At 38.5% G+C, this 27,360-nt stretch overlaps 1 protein-coding gene across 2 annotated transcripts; it reads right to left on the bottom strand.

The window, feature by feature from the left end:
• Positions 1-1,279: 1,279 nt before the first annotated feature.
• Positions 1,280-27,295, bottom strand: IQCE (IQ motif containing E). 2 transcript variants are annotated; one of them, XM_075767125.1, is made up of 22 exons: positions 27,122-27,295; positions 25,605-25,652; positions 24,905-24,947; positions 23,579-23,719; positions 23,173-23,304; positions 22,129-22,199; positions 21,338-21,451; positions 20,618-20,668; positions 20,006-20,076; positions 19,708-19,780; positions 19,266-19,315; positions 16,430-16,587; positions 15,865-15,920; positions 15,339-15,547; positions 14,434-14,538; positions 13,537-13,639; positions 11,139-11,234; positions 10,405-10,428; positions 9,213-9,308; positions 8,041-8,171; positions 7,180-7,313; positions 1,280-2,930 (listed from the first exon to the last, which is right to left on the bottom strand). In XM_075767125.1, the coding sequence occupies exons 1-22, from the start codon at positions 27,161-27,163 to the stop codon at positions 2,800-2,802; spliced, it is 2,079 nt and encodes a 692-aa protein (XP_075623240.1). In that variant the 5' UTR covers positions 27,164-27,295; the 3' UTR covers positions 1,280-2,799. The 2 variants fall into 2 exon arrangements, with proteins under 2 accessions (XP_075623240.1, XP_075623241.1); XM_075767126.1 differs by having other exon boundaries at positions 7,180-7,298.
• Between the last annotated feature and the right edge of the window lie 65 nt (positions 27,296-27,360).

Here is a 27,360-nt window from a genome sequence, read left to right as displayed (position 1 = left end):
ATCCCAACAGGTTTGAGCCATGCCGATTTTTACTGTCCTCAGCTCCCTGTTAAGGAAAAACACCATTTATTCCAAAATTAACTTTTTCTTCCTTCATTGTTCTACATTTCTTCCCAGATTTACAGGTACTGGCATTCAGCCAGATAACCAGAGAATGAAACCTAGTGTCAATTACTACTCCTTTCAACACATGCCATTACAGAATCTAACCAAACTTTAAAGGCTACTAATACCGTGGAGGTTTCTCTTTCTACTGTACCACACCAAATGCTGATGTGCAGCAAGCATACAGTTATCTTCCAAACTCAGATATGAGTTTGAAGCCCGGCTCAAGTTAAGTATCAGATTTTTGATGGCTATGAGATAGCAGACTCAAATTTAGGAAGCTCTAGACACATTTTCATTCATCCCAGAAAACGTTTGCTCCACTTCACCCTGATTTCTGTCAGTGCCTTTTGGTCATACCAAGATACTCTCTCCCCTTTATCCCAGAACTTGTCTATTGACAGCACTACTGCGAGCCATAGACTCAGTTAAAATGCAAGTCTTTCTGCTCCTTATCTACTTCCTAACACTTTCGTATTGGTTATTACAGCAAAGTAAAAGAACATCATCTTCATTAGATTTGCTGTCCAAGTATTTCTCTATAGGATAACAGCTAGGTAGTTATTTATTATCAGTCTTGGTCCTGGCACACTACATACTCTCCCCTTAACGTGTCAGAGTCCTCAGCTCTAGTTACCCTCTCTGGAGGTATCCATGACAGAGTCACAGTTACAGACTTGAAATTGTATACATAAGCAACTCAATATAGCTCTGCTTCTATTTAGCAAAATGACTCTTTTTCATAACATGACTTGTAGAAAAAGAGGGAGACAGGTCTCAGCTTCTGCCAAGAGGATTCTATTCCTTTGATTCTTTTTATTTTATATATTTTTTATTCTCTCTGCAGATGACAGTCATGTGACCAAAGTACCGGCAGGAAAAATTTACCCAACGGGAGTGTAAATGACATTCTTCAGACTGCTTTGGGTATGGAGAGCTCCCAAAACTGCCTTTGGAAATAGCACAGGCAGCATTTCCACTGATGGGAGTAAATGAAATCAGCTGCATTGTGCTGCAGCCATCCAGTTTCCTCTTTGGTTGCAAGTACTGGCATGAACTATGATAAGCCTCCGATAGTGCTTCATTGAAATCAAAGAACTGAGACAGCTCTGACTTATTAGTATTCTGCAAAACAGTGGTGACTGATTTTTAATTTAAAAAAAAAGAAGAGGGAAAAGGTGATAAAAATCTTATATTTAAAAGTGTGCTTTCTGTTTACAGGAGGCTTTATTACTCCTTGATGACAAAGAAACCATTAGGGTCTCCAAAAAATTTCACTGTGTGTTTACAACATTAGATTCTTCTTCCAGTAAATATCATATAATTTATCTAGCTCATCTTAAAAAACACCACACATATTTTAATGCCTATGAAGGATGTTGGCATGATAGTAGGAACTAGAAGGTCCTCCTTCCAGTCAAGAAGTACAGTCTGCAGATCTGGAAAGACCCCTGTGACCATACTCTCCACAGCCCATTTACAGTCTAATAGTGTTATTTTTGGATGCAGTCTTGATTTCTATTATAATCCAGCCTACCACTCCTGTTCCTAAACCAAACTGCATGGGTTGGGTTTTGCATATAATGCTCATCCCAATCCATACCCCTCAGAACAGTGCAGGCAGTGCCCGTGCTTTCCTGCACTCAGCCTTTTAGCTTTACATGATGACAGAAGGTGGCTGTATATTGTGATCCCTCTCCCAGCCTGTGGCTGGACTTAACTGTGCTTATTTTATATATATATGTGTGCAAAAGGTAGTACCGAGAAAAGACATCAACAACAGCAAAGCAACATTAGAGACTTAAAACCCCTTAGTGCTCCGTGTATGAGCGATCTAGTTAGATGAAAGTTTCAGACAGTCAAGTGATGTAAGCTAAAACAGGTCATAAAGCAACATATCTCCTACGTCAAATGTTTTCACATATTAGAGATGACCTTGCATAATCCACTCATCTTTGGCAGATATAAGCAGACAAAGCATTCACAAGCAATCATTCATGAACACTCCTGCTGTTATGCATCTTCTCTGACAAATACAAAAAACTGACTACATGATCAGATATTTCACATACAAAATGGTACTATACATATCATCGCAAGCACACTTGGAAAAAGCAATAAATAAGAAAACCCTGGTGATACAGTAGGCCTAGAATAGCCCTATGACAAAGAAATGGCTTTCTAAAAGCCTTTACAAGGTCTGCACAGACTGTAAATGTTCGGTATAAAAATAAACAAAAAAGATATTAAAATATGACACAGTAAAAAATTTTAAATAGAGGGGACCTGGTAACAAATACAAGCTGTTCCCCTTCACAAACACAGGCTGAAAATTGGAACTTTGTCATCAATCACTTTTTGATTAAACAAAGTATTTTAGTTGAGCTGAAACAAAACTTTGTTTGACATGGAATAGCTTAGGGTTTTATTGCTTTCATTTAAATTTGGCAATTGAATTTATAATCCTCATGGTGAGAGAAAACATTAGTGTTGTGTTTTAGTTTTTAAATCTAAACTCTCTGTGTACCAGGAGGACAAGGTTAACAGTCAGTGGCTTTTAGCCATGAAGTCTGCAGAGACAACATATCAACCAACTACTCACTCCCCCTTTTTTCATCTTTGATATGCTTTATCATGGTAGCAATAGTTTTGTGAATTGAATAATTCAAGATCACCAGAGCCTGTTACCAAAACTTAAAAGTGGGTGTAGTTTTTCTTCGTCTGCAACAATGGCGAGACAATGACAATATCATCGGAATCGTCTGAGTGAGCTTCATCCACAGACAGAGAGGGAGTAGGCTGTGATTGCTTTTCAGAGGACCTGGCTGAAATAATTACAAAAGGAAACAAGGTCATCAATAAACAACATTGACAAAAACAAGCCCTTGTGGGAAGTGCAATATTCTGTGAGCCATTAACTTTCCAGAATTACCTACAGTTATGAATAACTCTGATCTATCTTTTTCTGCATATAACTATTCTTGTTCCTCTCTAATGAAAGAGCATGCATGGCAAGCATTGACTTGACATACTGACCACACATGATTTGTCTTACTCTCTTTAAATCTTTGCAACTGGTTACACACCACAAAGTAAAGCAATTCGATACTGAAGCCATCTCAGGTTGTAAAAATAAGTATTTATTAGATGGCCAGAAAAAGAAAAATTGACCCAAGCAAGCTTAAGCTAAGCAGAAAGGTCATAATGAGAACTTCAGTCAGATATAGATAAAGGAAAATCAGTGAGGAGAAAAAAAGAATGGAAACTCTCAGTGACTCTTTCATCCTTGTATCTGTAAAATACCCAAAAATATTATTCACATGCTGTACTACCTTATTTAATGACAATAAAAATGGTGACGACACCATGGAGTGTGGGGTTTTTTTGTCTTCTGCTGCTTTGCTGTTTTTCTGGATGCATGGTTCTGTGCATCTCAATTCCAACATCTGAAGAAACGTTCAGGACATGAACAGATAGAACCCTAATGATTCCAGTAAATACATGAAAATCAGAGGGATAAAATGGATACATACAAGACTCCTAACATCTGATGAGCAGAACCAGCAGCTTGTATCCCCTCTGCAAGAGATCTATGAACTAAACGATGACAGCTATTAATACCTTCTCACACAATATCCTCCCTCCAGCTAATAATACCTCCTAGAACAATATTCTCCCCTCAGCTCCACTTGTTTTACAGTTTCAAATATCAACTCTCTGAAAAGACTATCTCCCAGAAAAGAGAACAAATCAAGAAGACCTGTGGTAAAAAGAGGAAATAGGCAAGTGAGAAGCCACATACCGAGACTTTGACACTGAAATGGAAGAGAAAATGGAGGGCATTCTCTCCATTACTTGGGGAGAACAACAGGTTTCTGACACAGAAAAAAGACCTCCCACCATGGAAGAGGAGGCATACACAGCAACTGGAAAGTGGAATAAAGAAAGGAGACCACAACCAGCCCAGAAATAGAAAGAGAGTGACAGAGAGCCTGTGAATGGAAAGGAGGAATGCAGGGAGGCCATCACATTGACCTCAACCTACAGAGGCAAAGAAACACGTGACTTTCTAGTTAAGTGAAATTATTCTCTGCATCAGTCAACAAGTAATGTAACAGTTTTTCAGGAAGATTTATGAGCCAGTAATACTGGTGATAAGGACGAGCAAAGAGAATTTCCAGAAGCAGGCATGGTAACCAGAAGATGGAACTCCAACAATAACCAGATAGTATATATGAAATCGCTTAATATTGTCCAAATCACTCTTGATTATATCCTGCTCTTGATGTCTGAGATTTTCTTGTCCTCATCTTCAGCTTAATATACTTCAGAGTGACAACTTTATCTTTGTGCTTGTGAAGGGGTAAGCACTGATTAGAATTAAGGGTTGTATGTAAATTTATTGTGATTTCAAAAAAGCCTCAAATTAACAGTTGTATCTAGAGTGGCTAGTAATATGCAGAGAGAAATACTGCCCTTATTCAAGATTGCTGTGCATGTACAGAACATATTCTTCCATCCTGCCACTCCCCTGACAGAAAGAAACAAAATGCTAAGTTTCACAGACTGAATTGTTATTATCTGTTCCATTTCATGGGAAGCAGCAGAAATGGCTTTACAAATCTCCAAGTGCTGTCCAGATTCTGAAGACAAGCAAAGCAGCATTGAATCCTACACCACTTTTGCTTTTTTTTTTTTCAGAAAACACAGACACATCTAACCTGCTGCAAACAATGAATTAAAAGCCTGCAATGCTAGACCAAGATTATATAAATTTATTCTAGCAGACATATAAGGTTCTTTAAAACACATTTTAATCTTTCCCATTCCTCTCAAAATAATGCTGAAAGGCTAGTGAAATTAAGTGATTTACTGCAATATATACTTGGACTGAAAGTCTAATATCATTGCAAGATCTAGAGGTCATGAAATGCAAGTTTGAACTTGGGACAAAGGAAGCAAGAGCTTGTTCAACAGCTGCATGATTTAAAGCTAAAGGAATTTCATTGCTTTAAATTACTCAGCTGTTAAACAAGCTCCTTGTCTCATGTACTTTCCAAGCTGCAGGATGACCAGTGAAATAGATTACATCAAAACCCAATTGTGCTAGTGGATTTTTACATCAGCCATGAGCTAGGAATGACAGATGTTGGACTTTTAGTTAACTTTAACCTGTTTAAGCTACGTGAATTCAAATGGCAAAAAAACCCTGCTATAACCGGACTGCCAAAGGATCAGATTTCTTCGTAGAGGTTGCATCTACACCTGAATGTTCTGCTTCCTTTAGTACGTTCTTCACGATTTATCTTTTGGGAAAGTTTGGTTAAACCCTTCAATGCACCAAGAGCTAATGCTTCAGAGTTACTTAGTGCAGGACAGTCTTTTTCTGGCAGTTGTGCAGTTACAGAAGCACATATCCAGTATGCCTCTTCAGAAGCTACCTAGATACATTCTATCCTTTTCTCAGAATTTGAAAACATCTCCCATATTCCTGAGATCAGCAGCAAATATAACCTGCTTTGCTCCCAACCTCTCCTATTCACCAGAAAAGGACTGCAAGGAAGAGAGTTTGAATGCTTATGGTCTCCTCTCTATCCTTTCTGATATAAATTCTTCCAGAACTTCTTCACTCATCACTTTGTCATCATAATCTGCAATAAAAGTTAGCTTTGGAGACTTCATACCTAGACAGTGACTGTGCTCAATTAGTGTTCATACTATTACATTTACCAGAGTAACTTTATCTTACATCCTTCTTTGGCTCTTAGAAGCACTTCTTCAGAAGCATAAAGCATTATTTTTTAAGTGATTCTTTCTCTTTGGGCAGAATTTCACAACTGATTTACCCTGGGTTTAGACAGCATAGCAATAACGACTGCTGCAGTAGAACCCAGGCAAAACTGGATGCTGCAGCTTTTTTTTCTGGATACTTTCACTAGACATAACTAAAATCACTCAAAACTGTAACATCTTCAGAAGCAATTACTACCTACTCCTTCACAAAGTAGAATACGCTCCAGAATATGGAATACAGTGAAGTTTCTTAAAGATACTTTCCTTTGCTGAAGGGTAACTTCTGTATTCACTACCCTTGCAAGTCTGGCTTATTCCCCATCTCATATCTTAGCGAAACAGCCTCAGCTGCTTACAGCACACTCTGTTTCTGAGCAAGTCTGCAGGGACTGTCAGCTTTTCACTGACAAAAAAACAATTTAATGTTTCTCAGGTCACCCTCAAAGTTGCTCTTTTTTTCCTCCAGCTGGTCCATAAAAGCCTAGAACATCCCACTCTGGATAGAACCAACCTTTTTCAGTTTGTTTTTAACTCCTTTGAAGCTGCACGTCCAAGGCTGTCTTATCTGCATTGTTTTTCCTTCCCTACTCCGTACTTCTAACATCCTCCTAAAGCCTCTTTGGCTTTAACTCCTCAGAAGCAGCACTAAAGAATTCAAGAAGGAAACCAAATGGCATAAAAGCTATAAAAAAAGAAAGACATTTTCCCAGTTTGCATTATACTAGTACTAGTTGGCAAAGTTACCCAGGACTTTGTTTTTCCCCTTGCTGCAGCAACTGAAGACTGCTGAAAAAACGTGACTAAATACACACAGCTAACTAGGACGGTTCTTTTTACCAAATGTCTGTCCCCTTTGCAAATCAAGTCAGGATGGTGAAAATGCTCTCGGCTTGTCTATGGCTTTGGGCCCAAAACGTAGTGAAAAAGTACCATACCGCAGCTACAGGGCTGGGGGGATTGAAAAGGAAGTAGAGGCAATGCAGGGGAACATCATGTTCCTTGAATAATTACCACGCCAGAGAGAGACCTTCCAAACCACAGTTGTGACAGATAGGCAAAGCACTGTGGGGAAGCTGGTGCTGATACTATCAAAGTTTTTATTTTTTATTTAAGGGACTGCACTTGCCAGTATAAGCAACATCATCAAATTAAAACATGACACACACAGAGTACAAGTATGCATTTGCACATGTGTGCGCATGTGCAGATGGTCTCTATAAAATTGTGTGTGCACCCGCACAAAACTGACATACTTTTGAACACAGAGGGAAATGAGATTACCAGGAAGAGATGACATGAAGATTGAAGGAGGTCTCTGGAGGGCGGCTGAGACCGGTTTCTTCCCTGTAATGTAAACTGCAGGATCTGCTTTCTCACTTGGTGCACTGGACACAGAGGGTCTGCAAAAAGACATACTGCACAGCACGAGGCACAGAACAGGACTTGCAGTCTGTCTTCAGAGGGTATGCTGAAAAGTTTCTTTGTTGCTAGCCTCCAAGAGATAAAAGCTTATCACCTGCAGAAGTGAACTCACATACTGAAGTGAGGTGACAAGTAGGTAATTCTCCCTGTAACCATGACAGCTCATATTAAAGACTTTTGGAACAGTAAGCCCGGGAGAGAAAGGAAGTATTTTTCAAGGCAGAGTCACCACTAACCTAAGCAGTAAGCAAATTGCTGCATTCTTCCTAAGTCACTAGGCTGTATGCACAACAGTATTCTAGCTCTTCCCTGTTCTTCTTCCACATAACCCTTAACTTTTACATGTCAGGGCTTCAGATTCACTTATATTAAGTGAGTGTACCAGCAATCAATTTGATAGCAACTGTAAATTTTTTTTAGTTTGTTTGTTTGGGGTTTTTTTCCCCAAAGAGTAATTATTTTACTTTACTTTTCCTCATTGCTATGGAGGAGAACATGCAACAGGATATGGGAAGACTACTGCTGCAACAAGAAACCCTTTCATTTGCATACTCTGCATTTTCTCACGAGCAAGCTCTCCCTTGTCCTTGTTGGAACAAGGGCCTTGTTCTCCTTCTCTGCCAAGGAACCCACACTAAAATTCTATAAAGTATGACCCCTCTCCTGTAATAAAAACAATTTTGCTACTGCATGTTGCAGAAATATCTATTTTTCACTTACTTCTCCTCAAGCAGTACTGTACGTGCTAAGTGAGCCCTGAAAATGGACTGGATGAAAGTCACAATCTCGTCTTTCTTCTCACAATCGGAAGACAAGCTCAAGGAGTTTGACACAGGAGACATGCAGGAGCTCTGCAAAGCAATCAGATTAAAGAAGACTGACCTTTTACAGATTGCACAGAAGCTTGACAGAAGCTTTCACAATTTTATTCCCGATTGTGAAAGTAGTAGGAGAGCAAATATTCCCATCTTTTGGTCTGCAGTCTTTAAGCTTCTATAAGACTAAATCAGCAGGAAATGCAAATCTGATCATCATACAAGCTTTGAAGCATCTGTATTCAATTAATGAAAGAGCAGACACCTGCAAGGAAAGTTCATTTATTTTCTAGGAAGGAAACCTTTTGAAGTCAAAGGAGGTAAGGCAACCTTCATGATGGATATATCTTCTGCTTGTATCAACAGAAGTATTCAGTGCTACTACATTGGGCCAGTTTACTGAAATAAAAGTGCATGTAAAGTGCACCTAGATGGACAACCTGCATGGAGAATTACAAATTAACTTTAATCTTCTAAAGGTCCAAAGGATGTTCATGTACGTTGGCAAATGATTTACAGAAATGAAATGTCTAATTGGTAAGAAATTTTTTTCATATTCAGAACTGCGCAATCTGGAGTGAGTTTGACACGACAGAGGACACTACAAGTCTTTGGTTGAGCATGCCACATGCAAGATTCCTTTACTTTTCAATCTAATCAGAGATTCTTTCCAAATTCTTATTTCTGAACTTCGGTGACAAAGGCTTATCTATTACTACAATGATTCAGTGAACACTTGAAAGCAAGTACCATTTTCAATAGCACTCCGAATTAAAGAGTTAAAGGTTAGTTACTGGCTGATGGGAGAACCAGAAAAAAAGAGAGGAGACCTAGTTACAGTCCATAATGCAGAGAAGTTATAGCTTTACTTCTAAGAAAAACTGTGAACTAAAGAAGATGGAAAGGGAAGCTAGGGAATGAGCTCGGTATCTGTCTGGAATTACAGTGGTGCTGCCAACCAGTGCATTAAAACAACATCACCAGGTGATTCAGAGAATTAAGTCTGGAAGTACAGTACTTTACACAGTAAACTAAACATAATGGCATGCCTGGATACCCATTTGCCCCAACAATTACCTTGTTGTGAGATTTTGCATCATGCATCCTGTTACTCAGTAACAGTTTCTGTCGAGCTAGATGTCCTCTGAAAGCTGCCTGAAGCATAAGGACTGCCTAGCACAGAAAGAAAGAAGTAGATGTTAGCTCCTTTGAAAGATGGCAGTTATAAATTAAGACAAGAATCCAGAGGGAAGATGCACATGGGGAAAATAACTTTTCCCTGTGCAATGGAAACTCTTTGATGTCTTGACATTTTCTTATGTTTAAGGGACACACACACATCCCTATTACTTCACAGGTACTGTGCTGCAATCCAGAGAATCCCCAGCCTGTGACAACCCATAGACATACATCTCCGTGGTTTAAATTCAGTCTGGGAGGTGCTCATGATCGATCCTATCAAATGCAGTTAAATTCTAGCTGCCAGCACTAGCCTATATTTCACAAATACAGCAACATGCTCCCATTACTGTATTAGATTCTGGCTACCCAGCAGGCTCTGTGACACTCTGGTACAATCAGAAAGCACACCAAGTCTGGCAGACTATTGTGGTGATTACGCTAAACATAAGTCTTTCCTCTCTACTCAGAGGTTTTACTGGATTGTAATCAACAAAAAGCATCTAGATGTAAACCAGCATGTTTGCATCACATGGTTACAACTTGATCTAATTTCTGAACGTATGATTTTTAATGTTCTGAACATACGATTTTTAATGTTCTGGAAGAAACAAATGTAATATGCTACTATGTGCTATTTGAAAACCAGTTTAATCAAAACCTTTGTGCAAAACATTAATCAAAAAGCGACAAATGTGCCAAAGTCAATTTCTTCATAATAGAGACCTTTCACCTTAGCAAAGGCTTCAATCTTTCTGAAGACTCATCATTAAAGCATTATTAGAATTACCTAATACAGAAAAACTTTCCTTTGCATCAAATTTTTTTCAAAATTTTCAGAAGCGTTCATCTTGCCGAAGGTACCAAGTACAGAAAATTTGAAACCAAAAGGGGAACACTTTGACAAGACATATCAAACAAAACCAGGATGTCAGAAGGTAGATCATGAGCTGGCCTGAAGAACAAACACGATCTTGGTACAACAGTTCATATTACTATAAATTTTAAAGAGGTTGTATTAAGTTATTTGTGCTTTGATACAAATTAAATCTGTTTTACTGTTTTGTTGGGTGTCATAAAACACACTCACCTTATCCAGAGCAATTTCTTCCTTCTGAAATGAAAAATGCCCAAGTTAAAACATATATATTTGTGGCATTATCTAATACTTTCCAAATTTTCCCCAACAATTAAAACACACAGAAAATACCTGCCCCACTTCCCCCTGAAAACTCAAACAACAAACTTGACGAAAATAAAGCTTTTAATCTTTGAAAGATGTGTGGATAGTTCTTTTGTCTTTAGTTTCCTAAGAAGCAATTACAAGACCCACCTTACACTCTATGTCCTACAGGTGGAAAAAGCAGCATTATGTTGTTGCTCACAGAACAAAATTTAAGGTTAACACTTTTTTTCTAGATTATTTTGTCCTCGTTGGGTGTAACTCAATACATGAAACTTCCTGTATTGTTTGGAGGATTTCTGCAAGGGGAATGTAACTTCTCAGTCGTACTCCAAGGAGGCAACAGCAGCAGGGCTGCTTCAAGGACTGCTACTCTTCCTTAGTTTCTCTCTCACTGAGACTCCCCCATTCAGAAACTGGCTATCTTGTAACAGAAACAACAGGGTACTAGGGAGCAAAGGGAAAAGAAGCAGCAGGGAGGACTTGAAAAAAAGAAGTGGAAGAGAAGATGGTGGTAAGGAATCATACTGGGAAGCACTGCTGCAGTTCCTGGAGCCTGGCAGCAGGTTACTGTAGATGCTAAAACAAGAGTAAGATTCAGAGGGGGGTGTCCTTGCTGTTCCCTGATAGGAGAATTTCACCTTGTTTCGGTACATCTTCCAGTGTCTCTGGATGATTTTGGCTGCTTGTTCCTTCCTGTGATCTTCTTTGCCTTTAACCATGCAGACTGGTGAAGACTGCAAAGAAGAATGTTTAAGTTAGTACACTAAAGACACAAGTTGGAATTCTATGAGGGAAACAGGTTACAAATGACTCAGAAAAATGAGTACCAGAGCTGTTAAATGTTCATTCTGCTTGCACGGTGGAAGGAAGTTAAAGAAGAAACTCTCAGCTCTGAATACTGCTCATGTTCAAACTCATCATCTAGATGACGGTTACAAGGAAACACATTCCTGTCCCCATTTCAGCTGTTAGCAGAGCATGGGAAAAGTTTTCATTTACACATACTCCTATTTTTCTAGGCATTGCTAAAGCAGTAAGAGCTCCAAGAGTGGAACCCACGGCTTTATTGATCAGAAATTATTTGTATATTATCAACAGACTGAGAACAAATGTCAGGATACCTAATTTTGCAAATTCTTCTCCAGGAAAGACTAGTATTAATTAACCAAGGAGCTCTCTAATGTCTCATCCTGGCAACTGCGGCCCCATAATCATTTAAGCTTACTGATGAGTTGGCCATCATATGACACCAATAAGATGGAAAGCTTGTGTAAATTGGCATAACTCTACTCTTCTATCTTGAAGAAATTAATTAGAGGAAAAAGAAAGAAAACAAGATACTGTTCCAGTTATTTCTTCTGAGGTATGGTTGCATATTCCACCTCTCACCATCTGATCCATTTGATCCCTAATTATCCCATACTAAATTGTCATACCTCACTTGCAAACAAAAAAATTAACTGCAATTTTAAAAGACTAATTTAATTTGTTGGTGTAAAATTTTAAGTAGAGGAACAAGAGATTTTATAGACTATGAAAAAACCCTCTTGATTCTGTGAAAAGGATTTATTTATAACCTCAAAACGCTGAGTTACAGGCTTAAGTTTAGCAAATGGATCATGTTATATTAAAAATGACAACCTACTATTAAAATGAAAAATTGGTAGGAACTTAGTGATAATTACAAATAATGGGAACATTTCAATAAATGGATGGTTACTGGCCAAGAATATATATAGTCTGCAGAGGAAAAAAAGGAGCTGTTTATTGGCTGCTTTTAAAGACTCAAGTTATTTGGTATTCAAAACATCATCTAGCATCCATCAGCCTATAACACACAAAAAAGAATCTAAAGAATTGCACAGTATATCAAATCCCAACATCCTCTGAAGATAGTGGACATTTTTATTCATATTTTTTACTACCTGTATTTCAGGGCCTGTTTATTTTTAAGTACAAACGATCAAAATCCCCAGTAATATTTTTCAACTAGTTTTTAGTGAAATGAGATTAACATCACCACACTGCATCTGAAAGCATGTCTGTCAGTGCCCATTCATCTCTACTGGCCAGTTACAGCAACATTTGGCAGAAGATATCTTTGCAATCTGCTGTCCAAGTTCAGTCATATTTCACAAAAAATCCCAAATGATTAGAGAGCCCCATTTAACACCGCCCAGGGTGAAAAGATACACAATTATATTTATTAGATACTGGAAAATCCAGGAAGAAGAGGTTATGAATACCTCAACTCTACAAAAACTTCAATTCAAAGAGGATAAGAGGTTTTTTTATTGTACTGACATCTCCCCTATTTCTTTACTCAAATATGGTGTCCCATCAGCAGTGGAATTAAAACCCCCTCAATTTTCATGATGATCAGTGCTCTACATCCTGTAAACCTTCCCATGAAAAAGTACTCCGCTTCCCTCCAAACAGAAAGGCTAACGGACATTTTCTGACTGGACAGCACATGAGCCCTAACTGATTGTCTAACCAGCATTAAAAAAAAAAAAAAAAAGTCATTGAAAAGGGTTTTTTGTCTTTTGCCAGTCTGCCAGTGAGCATGCTTACCTGTGCCTCTATCCTTTATCTAACTGTCAACTCCTACAAGACCTCCCTCCCTCTACAAAATTACACTGAAATTAGCTACTGGGTTCAGATGTTATAAGAAGGTATAAGCAAAACCACAAATGTCTTTTTTTTTTTTCTTCTCCTTTGAAAGCAAGGCAAAAAACCCAGATGCTTAAAAGTGTAAGCTTTTTGCAACATTCCACTGAATAAGAAAAAAGTGATGGTGGGGCAGATAATCGCTAAGCGAACAGATAAAAAAACCCTCCAAGTTGCAGTGGGAATTACTGAAACAACTTATCAACAAATGCTGGGAATTAACCATTATTCAGAATCTCTATGACAAGATTTAATGCCCCTCTAAAAAGACACAACCAGCAGCTATTTAGACTATCAGCTCAATCTGTAATATATTAATTAGATTCAAGGGGAAAAAAAACAACTAACAAAAACATGTGTTTGTACCTTATTAAGCTTTTCCATTGTATCTTTCACCATTTGTCTCTTCTCTTCCTCCATTTTGGACTCCAATTTCCCTACTTTCCATGTCAGGTTCTGGATTTCCTCACTATGGGTGGAAAAGCAAAAATATTTATTGCTAGAAATTTTCTATTGTTCCTGCTTTCAAAACACTGAACATATAAAATAAGATTTGATTGCTTTGGCTTTTTTAAAGGCCAAACTGGGAAACTGCTCAGGACAACACGATCCATATTCTCATAGTAACAGGCATGTAACATCAGTTCTCAAATTGTGATAGCACAGCCTTACGTTAAAATTAAAAAAACCCAAACAACTCTCAAGGTTACAATGGTACCTTTGATACTATTATTAATATATCTAGATCTGATGACAATGCATCTAGGTCTGATGACTGAAAAATATGAAACTGTAGCACAGTTCTTTCTTAAAAAGCAATAATGAAATCACTTTTTTTTTTGCCACCCTTGCACAGGATTATCATCAACAGTTATACAGAATACATGAAGTAAGTGGAATGACATATTGGCAATGGTCTAGAAGCTTAGGCTAAGGTAAAGATACTACAGTTTTTTCTTAGAACGGAAAAAAGTCTTTGAGCCCAACACGGCAGATTTCTTTTTCCATTTATCTTACTAATTTTTCTTATAATTTCTTATTTTTACTATACTCTTAGTCTTCCACTTCCCTCTAAAACCACTCTGTAGAATTCTTACCCTACTGACTTACTCCATCACTCCAAAATAGTTCTTTTTAAATGAATTCTCAGCTTCCTGCAGTTCAGATGAACTCCTGTGGATTTTGAGCCACTTCAAAAGAGAATTATACTTGAACACATTTTTTTTTGGTTGTGAAAACATCTACTAATACAAAATACAATACCTTAAAGTCTGATCTTCCGTACTCTTTTCTTCCATCTTATTCTGCCACTTCTGCAACTCCAGCTCCGCTTCAGCCTTAGCCTGCAGTAACTGCTTGATATCTAATCTACAAAGGTATAAGGAAATCTAAGCAATACTTACGACATCTATACTTTAGCACAGCAGTTATTTTTTTCTTTAAACTTCTAAATAAAGGAGATTCTCAAATTTGTAAAGTAATGAAATGTTTATTTTTTTTATTAAACAAAAGAAAATGCAAGCATACATTGTTCAGAAACAAAAGGCCTCTTTGCATGCTCTCACTATGCATTTTAGTTCAAGGTGAGTTGACACAGGAGGCAGAGCATCTTATGAACAACACAGAGTTGTGTGCACATCTCTGCTGATGATCAGATTAACCTGCCTGCCCTTATGCACCGACACACCAAACGAATCCAAGCAATGCAAATTGCAAATCAATTGCTTACTGGGGAGAAAAGTCACAGTGCATCATATGGCAAAAGGCAGGCTTAAATGGAGAACGTGGCAGATCAGGACAAAACATGTTGAAAAAACAAGACGAATTTTTACAGGAAAATACTTGCAGGAAGTGCTGCATAAAGTGACATATAAGCCTTCAAAGGCTTTTCAGTGTGGTTGGCAAAAAAAACTGCCTTGAAAAATATGTTAGAAACAAGCAGAAATTCCCATTTTCCATCCTCTCACTGACTTCTTTTCTGCAGTGTAATTTTACAACACTAGTAGGACTAGAAGAAGCTTTTGAAATAAAAGCTGAAGGGACCCTCAACATTCATTCTCTTGCTGAAAATGTGAAGGACTTATTACATTGTTTCATAATGTGATAAGAAACAATTAAATAATTCACACCTACAAAAGAAAAACACCTCAGACAAGAGTCACACTTACTCTTTATTGAGTAGGAGATTTTGAAGTGCCTTCCTATCACTCTTCAGTTTCATCACTAGCCGTTGGAGGCGACGACATTCCTCACCATGGTCTACCTGTTGAGAGGCTGGGTGATTCGGGTCTACAGAAGGCGAAGATGACACAGCTAGTAACTGTGATGACTCACTATCTGCTGATGACACCCTGGTGTTCTCCATGGCACATACTTTCTAAACAGGATAAATTTAAACAAAAAATACAAAAGGAAAAAAAAAAAAGAAGAAAATTAAATTTAGCATAAAATGATTTTATTTAGGCCATGAGAAAAGATCAATGAAAGTTAATTCTAAAACGTACATCTATATACAATAAGTATGAGAAGAGAAAAAAGGGAGGAAGAGCACATAGGACAGACATCAGCTTACACGTATGAGCCAGAATGCACAAGGCTGATAACTGAAGGACTACACGTCATGAGCACAAGCCAATGGTTCTGCATTTTCTGCTCAAAGACAGGTAAGATGGCCACATGATTGTGATCACTTACTTCTTCTAGTTCCGAAATCCGCCTCACCAGCCTCTGTCTGCTCCATTCACTATAATCTAAATACAATAACAAAGTTTTAAACATGAAACTGCGTCAGTGAGTCAACATTGTTCTTGCTTTCTGAAACTTCTGTCCGTATCGAAAGACCATTTAAAGACCTCTGAACCTCAACTTTAAATATGCAGCAATAAAAAAAAATGAGAATGGTCTTAAAATATCTGACTTCTTCACCAATTAGCTCAGAAATCAATATAAACAATTCACATTCATCAGTTTTCAACAACTGAAAAATAGCTTTCCAGTGAGACATTAAATCTTCAAGTGATTCCAGTCCAGAATTCTCAGGGATAACAATAAAGAAAACCCAGGTCTGACTGCAGCAGCATATCCAGAAGTCAGAGAGAGACTCCTGTGAAAAACTTGTCATTCCAACCTTTGCCCCTCTTGAGTCTTCACCTTTGTAATAACTCCCTTATTTCTACCACTGTAGGGTCCTGCTCTCAAACACATCTTTTAAATGCACCTAAATCCCTTGTCCCACGTTCACCAACTTTTCAGCACATACTTTTTGTTTTACTGGAAGGAGCAGAACTACTCAGTACATGATCGAGATCTTCTTTCAGCCTTTGATTCTCATCCTGCAATTCCTTGATGTTCCTGGATAATCTCAGGACAGCAGCATTCAGTGCCTTTAGCCGTTTTTGGGTATCTCTGCCCTCTATACTTGGAAACGGGGTCAAAACCAGAAAGTTAACTTAAAAGTACAGAACAAAGAAACAGCACTAAAAAGAAAGAGTGGAACATCCTCACTATTCAAGTCAGATGACTAAGTTAACTGTCTCAGCTCCCCCCCAATAGCATTTCTCAACATTTTTTACTTGAGGAGTTACTTTTCTTTTAGGAAAAAACATGCAAAGACCATCTTGCTCAACACTTTTACAACTGTTTCAATTTGCATCAAAGAAAAGACACTTGGAAAGTTCATTTATTACTTTTACTTCCTCCCCCACTCTGTTTCATTAACACATAAACAAAGGTGATTGTATGAGCTTTACTAATTTGGTATTCTATTTGTTTTGTTAACCAACCTTACAATGCTTTACCAGTGCTCTGTGGACCACTGATTTAAAACACTTATCTTCAGCCAATTGGGAGACTCCTCCAAAAAAAAAAAAAAAAAAAGTTCAGCACGGAAAGCTAACCTGTGTGCTCTGAATTGCTTTCTTTCACTTAACAAACAGATTGAGACAGGGCTGTACTTAGATGGAACAACTCTCAAACAAATCCAACACACAAGTGTATTTTCAGATAACTGTGAATGCTGTTCCAATGTAAAAGAAACTATTTCTGTGAAAGTAAACCCCAGAGAAATTTCTTTCTTCATTTAAGATAAATTTCAGTCAATGAGAGATTTGAAACAGATTCAAAGAATACTGCTAACTTCGATGTGATGGGAATAAAAGGCATCAGCAAAGGGAAAGCCTGCTATGTGTTAAAACTGTTTTAAATATGTTACAGTGATTTTACCTTTTTAATTTTTCTGATAAAGGGGGGAAGAAATCTCAGCTTCTAGATGCATAAAGTTGTAAAGTTTGTTCACAAAACAGATTTCTAGTGAGATTAAATACTTGTTCTTTATTGCTATGACAAAATTCTTAAAAACTTTACTTCCGGAAACAAAGGTCTGAAGTAACTGATGGACCTACTTTTGGACAAATGCCACTGCCAGTGACAATCACAGAACAATTTGTGAAGGAATCTTACATCCCATTCACTGGAATAATTACAAGGTAAAGGAGAAGACAGTCTACAATTAGCATACCAGAGTGAAAAGCTGAATCTAATCTACCTTTTGGAAATTAAAAGGAAATGAAGCCATAAAAGCAAACAAATAAGGCTGTCCAGATGTCATGGATGACTATTCATACAGCTGTCGCAGGCTTGGGGGGGGGGGGGGGGGGGCGGAAGTAAAAACCAGAAAACACACCACCAAAAATGGGAAGTGACAGAAATGATACAAATCATAGCCATATCACTGAGTGCCATTATTTTAGGCGCATCAAAACCCAAATGAAAGAAGCGCAGACCATTTTGAGGACTTGAAAGGTTGTCTAGTTTCTAGCTACAATTGGATACTACAGCTTCACATACAGATAACCACATTTTAGTGTTGACACGGGAAAAGAGGAGCTAAACGCCATTCACTTTGGCCAGAAATAATGTAGACAAGCATCGTGAAAGAAACACTCTCCTACAACTCTTCACATGTGCCAGAGTCCTGACCTTGAACATCATTTATTCAGTGCTCAGCCTCTCAAGTAGAGACTGACAGTCACATAATGGAGAGCGACTGCCCTGACCACTGGTTTTTTGAAGATATGAATAAATAAGGACAAGGAAGAGACCTGGTGACTCATTTTCACCTGTGAATAAATTGGGTGTGATGGCTTACAGCCTCGAGAGGGTAGTCACTGCATGCCTGAGCCAAAAGAGATGAGATTTTGTTTTAGAGTGACAAAACAAATTGCAGTTTTCAATCCACAAGAGACAGTGAATTAGGGAAATACAAGTAGTATACATAATGACCCATAAAGAGTTCTCATATGTTTCTATCAATCTAAATAATTACATCCAAAATTAAGATAGTTGCCTGTACTTAACACTAGGAGGGCAAGCATATTTTGAAGTGGTGTGGGAACAAATTTTGCTATCCCACAAGACTATTACCCTCTTCTCAGCTTGACTAACACTCACTTGCAAAGATGCTTTTACTTTGCTCTCTTAATAGAGCTTTGTCTTTTGCCTTTGATTTTTATTTCCTTTATAGACCGTTTACGCCCATCACCATGTACTCACCCGCACACTAGTGACAAGCACAAGCTTCTCTGACAGTGTCTTACTAGTACCACTCATGGATATCTCACAAAAGCTGCCCTGACTTGCAGATCTGTGTGTCTGCACCACAGGAAAATTATGTTTACTCCAAAACACCTTCTTTGCAGCATATACCCTAGAGCAAGATGCAGACCTGACTCAAAAGTAAAACGCCAAACATCTAGTGAGTTTGTTTCAATCACCAGTGATGTCAGAATACATGTTATTATGGGGGAACATGGATTTTATTTAACAGAGATAAATTTTCAGAGCTTTCATGTACTTCTTAAATAGCTCTAGTATTTTTTCCACATCCACAAAATGATCTATCTACAAGAAAAAGAAACGTGACTAAGACATATGCCAAGGCTGTGAAGCCAACCAAAGCAGTACCAAAAAGCAAATCCAGCAATCTAAATGGCAAAATAAACTATTCCCATGTAGCTGTTCTCCATCAGTTAAAAGTAACACAAGTGATACATCAAACATGTATATACAAACATTTGCTTCAAAATAATCAAACATACTTTTTCCTCATAGTCTCAGATTTTGCCAGGAGGAGTTGGAGACGATGAACCTGTGAAATATGAAATATAGATTCCATTAAGGACCTAGGTGTGGAAGCCGACATTGATAATGCAACACATTTGTCCATTACGTGAAAATCAGAAAAAAGACTCTTTGGGCAGAGACAATGATGCCATCACTGAAAATCAGGCTACTGTTTTACAGGCTTTCATCTAGACACTACACTGATGGATATACATGAGTTTCTTTATTTCCCCTTTTTGCTTAACACACTCAACTTATTGAAGAAAAAAGATTTTTCAGTACGTATACTTGAAGCTATGAAAATTTGATTCCAATGACAGGTGCAGCTAAGCTGTATCTAAAACATTCCATTTATACTTGGACTCTACAACTGAACTTCCTCTCCTGTATGCATGCTGAAGGACCTGTCAGACGTACCTCTTCATAGTAAGTTTCCATAGCTATTCTCATTTCTTCCAAATTAGTGGTCTTCATGTCTGCCTGGAATTTGCTGAAAATAGAATAATACAAAAAATAATCCAGTCAGACCAGCAAAGACATTGCAATACCTGTTGGTTTACAATTTCTGCGTGGGTAGTTCATAATTGCTAATATGTTCTCAGAGTTCATTAAAACGTCTTAAGAAACAGAAGAATACAGATGAAAAATAACATGGATATCAATTTCCCTTTATTATCTCATCCAATACAAGCCTCTACCCCCCCAAAAGTCATACTTAATAGCGTTGTCTTTCTCCTTGCACTGTTGTTCTAGCTTGAAAATCTTCTGCTTTAATCCACTAACCACCTACAGAAAGAACAAAGAGCTCATGAGTCCTAGAATAATCTATCTCTTCACAGAAGTTCTATTTCTTCATAATCTTGCCCTACCACTATAAGCTGTACCTAACCAGATGTACTTTTTCCTACATACATCAGTACTTAGTAAGTCATACTCATGTCTGCTACCCTGTGACAAAGAGAACATTGATGAAATCAGATCCCTAACTTATATCTGTGGTAACATAACCAGCTTAATAATATTTATACACAATCATTAAATAAAAACAACTCTGCCCATTACTCTGCTAAATTCAAGGCAGCAAATAATAGGGAGAATACTCCCTAAACAGATTCAAGACAGTGACAAAGAAGGCTCCCTAGAATAATGGTAATTCCAGATCTTTGTTACTTGTTTCTTATCTGACTACAGAAATAATGGTTACATGATTCCCTAATTGCTTATTCTTTCTTACTTCATTTTATTTTTTTAGTCAGTAGTGTTTCAGCTTGGCAAGATGAAAAAAAAAAAAAAAAACCAAACGAAAAAGTAATGAAGAAACTATTACCCATCCATTATCAGTCTTCTTTTCTGACAAAGCTCGTGCCAGCTCAGAGCCCTGCAAGATACGACAGATAAAGCAAGTGACCAATCTTGCTACTGTATTTTACTGCTGGCTCTTTTCCACAAAATTTTCTAACCTACTCACCTCCAGTCATTTCACAGCCCAACAGTCTAAGTTTTGAAGTCCCTATGCACACTGTTTTATGTTAGCACAGATCTCCCAAGATGAAGATCTGCACACAGAAAGTGACAGCCACAAGGAATTCAGTGAAATCCAGGTCTTCTTACTAAGACCCTAAATGCTTCTCAGCCTCACGGGTTTGACAATAAGGCTCATCTTTTGCTTCCTGGTGCAGGTCTCAGGACCCCTTGCATCAGTCACCATGCAAGAGATTAACTCCCTTCTACGCAGGCAAAATTTTCAGGAAGTGGTCCTCTAAAGAGAGTGCATTTTAATTTTACCTTCAGAAATTAAAAGTATCTTTGCTAATTAAACTTATCTGCACAGCATGGCGTGATCTTCCTTTCACCTGAGCTAGAATGGTGAACTGGCGTACATAAACCAGAAAACCTTTCACACCAGCCAACCACCTCCCATATTCAAGCTCATCACTCCTAGGAGCCAACGCACTACAGAGTCCTGAAATCTAGAGAGACAAGGAGAAGAGGATCACACAGCTCAGCACTCTTTTGCCCTACTTTCATCCCCCCAAGAAATAGTCACCCTGGAAGGATCCAACAGTTGTTCAATCTGTTTATTCTTTCTATTGTTCTCTTCTTCTAGTCGACGGAGCTTAGTTTTCATTCTGTCTCCCTCGTTTTTCTGAGCTTGTATTGTCTAAGAGAGGAGAAAAATCGTAAGCACATTTCAGAAATAGAAACACACTGAGTTTTCACATGGAAACAGTTTTGATGTCAATAACAATCCAATTACAATGGTCAGGATGAAGCAAAAGAAAAAAAAAGAGAGACCATCACACTGGACCAGTGCTGACAGATAAAGGAGGTGGCAAAGATAAAAAGAAAAGGTTTAACAGAAAGGCAACCTTACACAAATGATCCACAACTGCCAAGACATTTGTTATAGATATCCCTCATGTTCAACATGCCCAGTCCTCATCTTTCATACACTGCACTAAACTCAACTGACAAATTATTAAAATGTGACGGGTAACAGCCAGAAGGAGAAAAAAAAAAAGGGGGGGGGGAGAGGCGGAGGGACAAAGAAACCAAATGCAATGAACCTTTTCAGTGTCCAGCTAGGGCCATGGCTGGGGTTCAGGACTGGGTATACTTCAAGGCTTCCACATCCAGTACTCAGAAGTATCTATCACACCATAAGAACAATGAAATTGCCTTGAACAGACACAAGTTTAGTTTAGCCTTACATTACAAATGCAAAAAAATTTGGTGGATGTCCCAGTTGCAGAAACTAAAGTATACTGAACCAGCAAGGCCTGGATAGCTATGGGTGGATGGAGCAACCTTATGATTTCTATATAAGAGAGGCTGTACCTTTTTCAGCTCTATAATTTCATCATACATATCTTCTTTTTCTTTGTAGTCAGGAGTTCCAGGAATGTAGCCTACAGAAAAAGGTACATAAAATAAAGAGATCTGAAAGAGGTATTTTTAACTAACCAGAAACATTACAGTTAAAGGAAAATATCTACAACAGCACCAAACTGTAAACTAGGCTTTTATTTTAAGAAAAAAAACAGCAAGGAAATTAATTTTAGAAATGGAGGTGAAATGGAGATGTTATTGTGTGAAACTTCTGCCAGATTTTACAGCAAATTTCTCCTCTCTGGTGCTAGAGATTAATATCAAAACATCCATCTCAAGAAAGATATACATTTCACAGAAGACTGCAGTCTTCTCATCCCAACAAATCAATTACTTACAAAGGATTCCTAAAAGATGTCCAGAATAAATTTTTCTGTTTATGCCTAATATATAAAAAGTCCATCATCTTTTAAAGTTGCCAGAAACTGTGTATCACCAGTGACAGTATGGGTGTAATTTCAAATGGAAGTAGGATTTTCAAGTTTACAGTTCTCCTTTAAGAAAAGCAGGATGAAAGTTTTAAATTTTGCTCTTCTCATAAAACTCAATTGATTTTAATATCACAACCACATGATAAAACACTTTCTAGAGAAGAAGTAAAAGGCATCAATTACATAGAATTTCAGGCAAGCAGATGGTTTCTATCAATGGTTCCTAAACTATGTTTTGCAAAGTCACAATAAATTGTCTACAGCTGGCCCATTGAACCATATTATATTTGCAACGTTTTCAGCTGCAAATGCATGGCAATTTTTGCAAAAAGTTCTGAAAACTAATAGTGACTCATTGCTCAAAAAAATTTGGAAACCCCTGTCTTATCCAATTTAGAAATCTCAAAAAGTATCTCATGGATCATATTTTGACACATATATTTTAATACAGGCTAAACTGAAATGGCTCTTGCTTTACTAAAGCTAAGCTCTTAAGCAAAATGTGTTTTTACACAGAAAAAAGATCATTAACTTTTATCTACCACACCATTACATCATTTACCATTACTAGAAGAACGAGAATGTTTTGGCTTCTTCATTCCTAGAGCTTCCTTCAAATATTCTGGAGTGCTACTAGAAATGTTAGTTCGTATATGCCCCATGTCAGCATCTGATTTCAGAGAATGACTCATTCCTGCCAAGAAAAATAAAAAAATCAGGGATAACTGTGAATTAAATTTGTGGATTTATTCTGAGCAAATGCAACAGAGAATGCTGTTAATTATTCCCTCTATAAATTCCAATGTTTGAGATCAGATAATTCTAACCACCCAAATAAATAACAGTGAAATGACTTCCTATGTAGCCTATAATAAAATACAAATCTATTTTTTAAAGAATTTATATGTTAAGCTGTCCACAACACTGAATTTTATCCACATAAGCACATAAAGTTTCTATACTAATACCTTGTTTCAGTGATCCCAGCCACATGTGTCTTGGATTTTTTACAGCCGCACTCTCAAGACGTGCACTGCCTGTTCCCTGCAGCGATCGCCAAACTGCAGCTTTTTTAGGATACAGTTGTGTGCTAGAGCTGTATGGAGACTCTAAACCAAAAGAAAATATCTCAGCGATGCCTTAAAAAACTCAACGTCACAAAAATTCTTGCTGTCTTCTTCAAGGTTCCCAGACACAGCCCTATTACTTATAAAAATAGAATTTAACAGTATACTACATACTGGCTTATGCAGAGCAACGGGACATTCACCTAAATTTTAAAAAAAAATCACAATAAAGAAAAAATCCAATTCAAAAAACCGAAAAGGCTTAGAAAGAGGAATAGTGACAGTAATATGACTCAATGCATGTAGAAATATGTCTATGTACAGTTTGGATAGGCACCCTTAAGATACCTGCAGATCTAAATTCATACATTAAATTGACGTTAGTATAGATGTGCACTATATGGGCTAACTAGTCTTCAAATTACCAAGAGAAGTAAGTACAGTAAGAAGCAATGTCACAAACATCATAGTTGAAATTAATGAAATTTTAAATTCCATCATTTAGGCAAGCAAAAGGATTTCAGGATTAGAAAGTAGATAGATGTACATTTATCAGAAGAGCATGCCTCTTCCTCAACCTAAAGCAAAATGTAAAAGTACAACATTATTTAATTTATTAGAAACAAAACAAAGTAACATCAGTCAGCAACACTGAAGGAAAGTCATCTTTGAAACATTCACTGGAAGTATAAAAAGGAAGGTAAATGGAAAAATGTAATAAAAAACATAAACCCCAGAAAAACAGACAAAACCCCACGTTAAATCTGCAGATCTAATAATAACATTGTACTTCTAAGGTGAAAAAAACCCACAAACCAACAAATGAACTGCTTAATCTACAAACATAGATTTCTACTGGATGGTAGGTAGGTCCAGTAATTCTAGATTCTTTCTACATAGCAAGTATCAGCATTTCTTCAAGAAGACAAAGAGAAAAAGAAATTCAGAATGCTTGCCATTAGAAGCGATGATGTGAGAAGAAAGTAGTTTATGCTGGACAATCAAGAATTACAAATAACTCATAAACTTCAGTATTTAGCCTAGAAAAGTCTAACTTCACTGGTTACAGAACAAATTTCAGACAGGTGTGCTCTGCACACACCAGTGAATAATTCTAAGGAGAATATTAAGATGTTGTTTCAGGTAAATCTTCCAGTTCCTGTGTCCCACATATCATATCTTGTTCTACAATAACAGAAGTAGAAGAAAAAATTTGGTAACACTTACTTGGTGACTTTGGAGGCTTGTGAAATATTTTCTTCTTTAACTTCTGGAAGAGAAAAAGAGTTTTTTAATGCGTTTAAAATATTCCACTCTTCAAAGATTTCAGCATATAATCTCAAAATTGGCTTCAGTCTCCAATTGTATGAAGACCGCTTGTTCTAACAACATAAAATCTTCTGTGTAGAAAAGAAAAATAGTAGCATTAAGTATATGCAGATCTGGCCACAGCAACGGTCACCAGAATTAAGGTAGTGCCTACTGAAGTTTTATGCTGCAGATGGAAAGTAGTCTGTTCATGCTCGGAACACTAATACCTTGCCCATCAGTATTAAATATGAGTATCAGCAAATTCAAGATAATCACAGAGTAGAGGCTGATCTGTAGAACCATTTAGCTAAAGGAAAGACTTATTCAATTCCATTAAAATTCTGTGAAAGGATTACTTAGGTCCGTAACTTGATAGAACACCGAAATGAAGCCAAACATCATTTGCAGCCCCCAGTGCTGAGAATTTAGAAGCCAGAATTACATCTGGAATTAAAGGAGGTTTTTGAATCAAACTGCATTGCAATAACATTGCTAGCTCTCCTCTCTGAAGGGCGTCTTATTGACCAGGAGGCATCACGTGGACGTGCTGCGTGCAAGAACATGCTGAGAGGCCTTTTAAGGCATTCATCTGCAGCACGCCATTAATAAAACTCACCATTTCTGTATCTGATTCACAGGTAATCACAGACAGGCTGTCATCTCCCTGGGAAAGAGAGACATTAACTGTGACATTTGCTACTAAGTAATTGGTTATGAAACATGTCCAGAAAACTTTTTATCCTATTACTATCACAATAACGTTTGAGCGCGATACATTCAAATGGTAAATGTGTCACCATGGTTGCAAAAACCAGCATCATTTGCTCTAACACGTTCTGTGTGATAGAGCGCGTCACTTCAGACTCGAGCCACAGAGACTTGTGCAGTTCAGTGCACAGCATTACACCAGCTGAACCTTCAGGTGCCCCCACTTCCACAGTGCTGGTTCTACATGAATTTCTCCACTAGTAAGAGTTAAGCAGCAACTCATCTGTCTGTCCTCTTCCTCACTCGCTTGTTCCTACCCTTGCTATGCTATGGGAACATTCAGTAAATTCAACTGGAGATATGATCAGGCTGAGGTAAAAACCCCAAACCAAGGAATCAAAAGTGGTTAATTTTTCCTCAGATTGAGTTGACAAGTTTCCCTGCTTCTCAGATGTAAGCATATCCACAGCAGAAGGAAAATTTCCACCATGCTTTCAAATTATCTGAATGTGCTGCCCTCGCAGAAAGAACATTTTCACTTGCTGCTGACTCCATGGTGCTCACAGCTGCAGCCCCATTCTTTGGGCAGATGCTGGTCTATCTCTGTAAGAGGCAAGGCGGGGTGCAGTATTTTTGACAAAACAGGAGCTGGGATTGACAACAACAGAGCAGGTAGAAGAACAGCTTTTTGTGCTGGCTGAAAGCAAGCAGGTATACATCTCACACACCATACCACATAGTTTTTAATTTCCTGAGGCAATGTTCCTTGCAGCACACTGTTTGGTTTTTTGTTTTTTTTTTTTGTTATTTAAGGCATTTTTATCACTCTGGGAGATCTCTCTACCTAACTGCAACTATCGCATTAAGAATCAGAGAATGTGGAAGGTGCCCAGCCTTGATAGGAGATGGTAAACAACAAAACATTTACAAGGATATGAACGTGGACTAACAAAAACACCAGAGTTATAGAATCATAGAATGGTTTGGGTTGGAAGGGACCTTAAAGATCATCTAGTTCCAACCTCCCTGCTGCGGGCAGGGACACCCTCCACTAGACCAGTTCCTTTGCTCTGACAAAACAGTCCCAGCAAGAGCCGTCTATGACAGACAACAAGAGAACACGGTGGCTCCCAGCAGAGGGGCTCAAAACCTCCATCTGGCCGCAAAAGAGGGGGAGAACAACGAACGGTAACGCCGCCCCCCGCCGTGCTACCGGCCAGCCGAGGAGACAAAGGCACAACCCAGAACTGTCCTCCTCCCCCTCCGAGCCACCGTCTCGCCGGCCTGGCGAGCCTGAGGGGGCTCCAAGCTTTGCCCCGGCCCCGCGGGCAGGCGGGAGCATTTCCCGGGCCGGGCCCGGGCTGAGGGGGGCCTAGGCCCGGGGCCTCCTCCTCTTTCTCCTTCTCCCCGCCGCCCGCTCCTTACCAGCTCCTCCTCCGCGGCCGCCTCGCCGGCCCCCCGGGCCATGGCGGGAGGGTGGCGGGGAGGCCTCAGAGGGTGGCAGAGCGGCGGGGGCCACCTCGGCCCATGGCGCCCGGCTCGGGGCAGGGGGCAGCGCGGCGGCCTGGGCTGAGCGCCCGCCTCCCCCCACAGCACTTCCGGGTTGCGGAAACCATGGCAACCAGCCGCGCGGCGGTGGGGCGGGGCAAGCGGCGCTTGCGCAG

This window comes from Balearica regulorum, chromosome 15 (genome assembly GCF_011004875.1).
Source record: "Balearica regulorum gibbericeps isolate bBalReg1 chromosome 15, bBalReg1.pri, whole genome shotgun sequence".
Classification (NCBI taxonomy): Eukaryota; Metazoa; Chordata; class Aves; order Gruiformes; family Gruidae; genus Balearica; species Balearica regulorum.
Note: the sequence above shows the minus strand (reverse complement) of the source record. Positions and strands in the feature narration are given on the sequence as shown.

Excerpts from the sequence above, each read along its gene's own strand:
- IQCE (XM_075767125.1), bottom strand. The coding sequence starts at position 27,163 with ATGGCCCGGGGGGCCGGCGAGGCGGCCGCGGAGGAGGAGCTG. Across the intron at positions 23,305-23,578 it reads GCTGGGATCACTGAAACAAG|GAATGAGTCATTCTCTGAAA; the intron begins GTATTAGTATAG and ends TTTTCTTGGCAG. Across the intron at positions 19,316-19,707 it reads TGGAAACTTACTATGAAGAG|GTTCATCGTCTCCAACTCCT; the intron begins GTACGTCTGACA and ends CATATTTCACAG.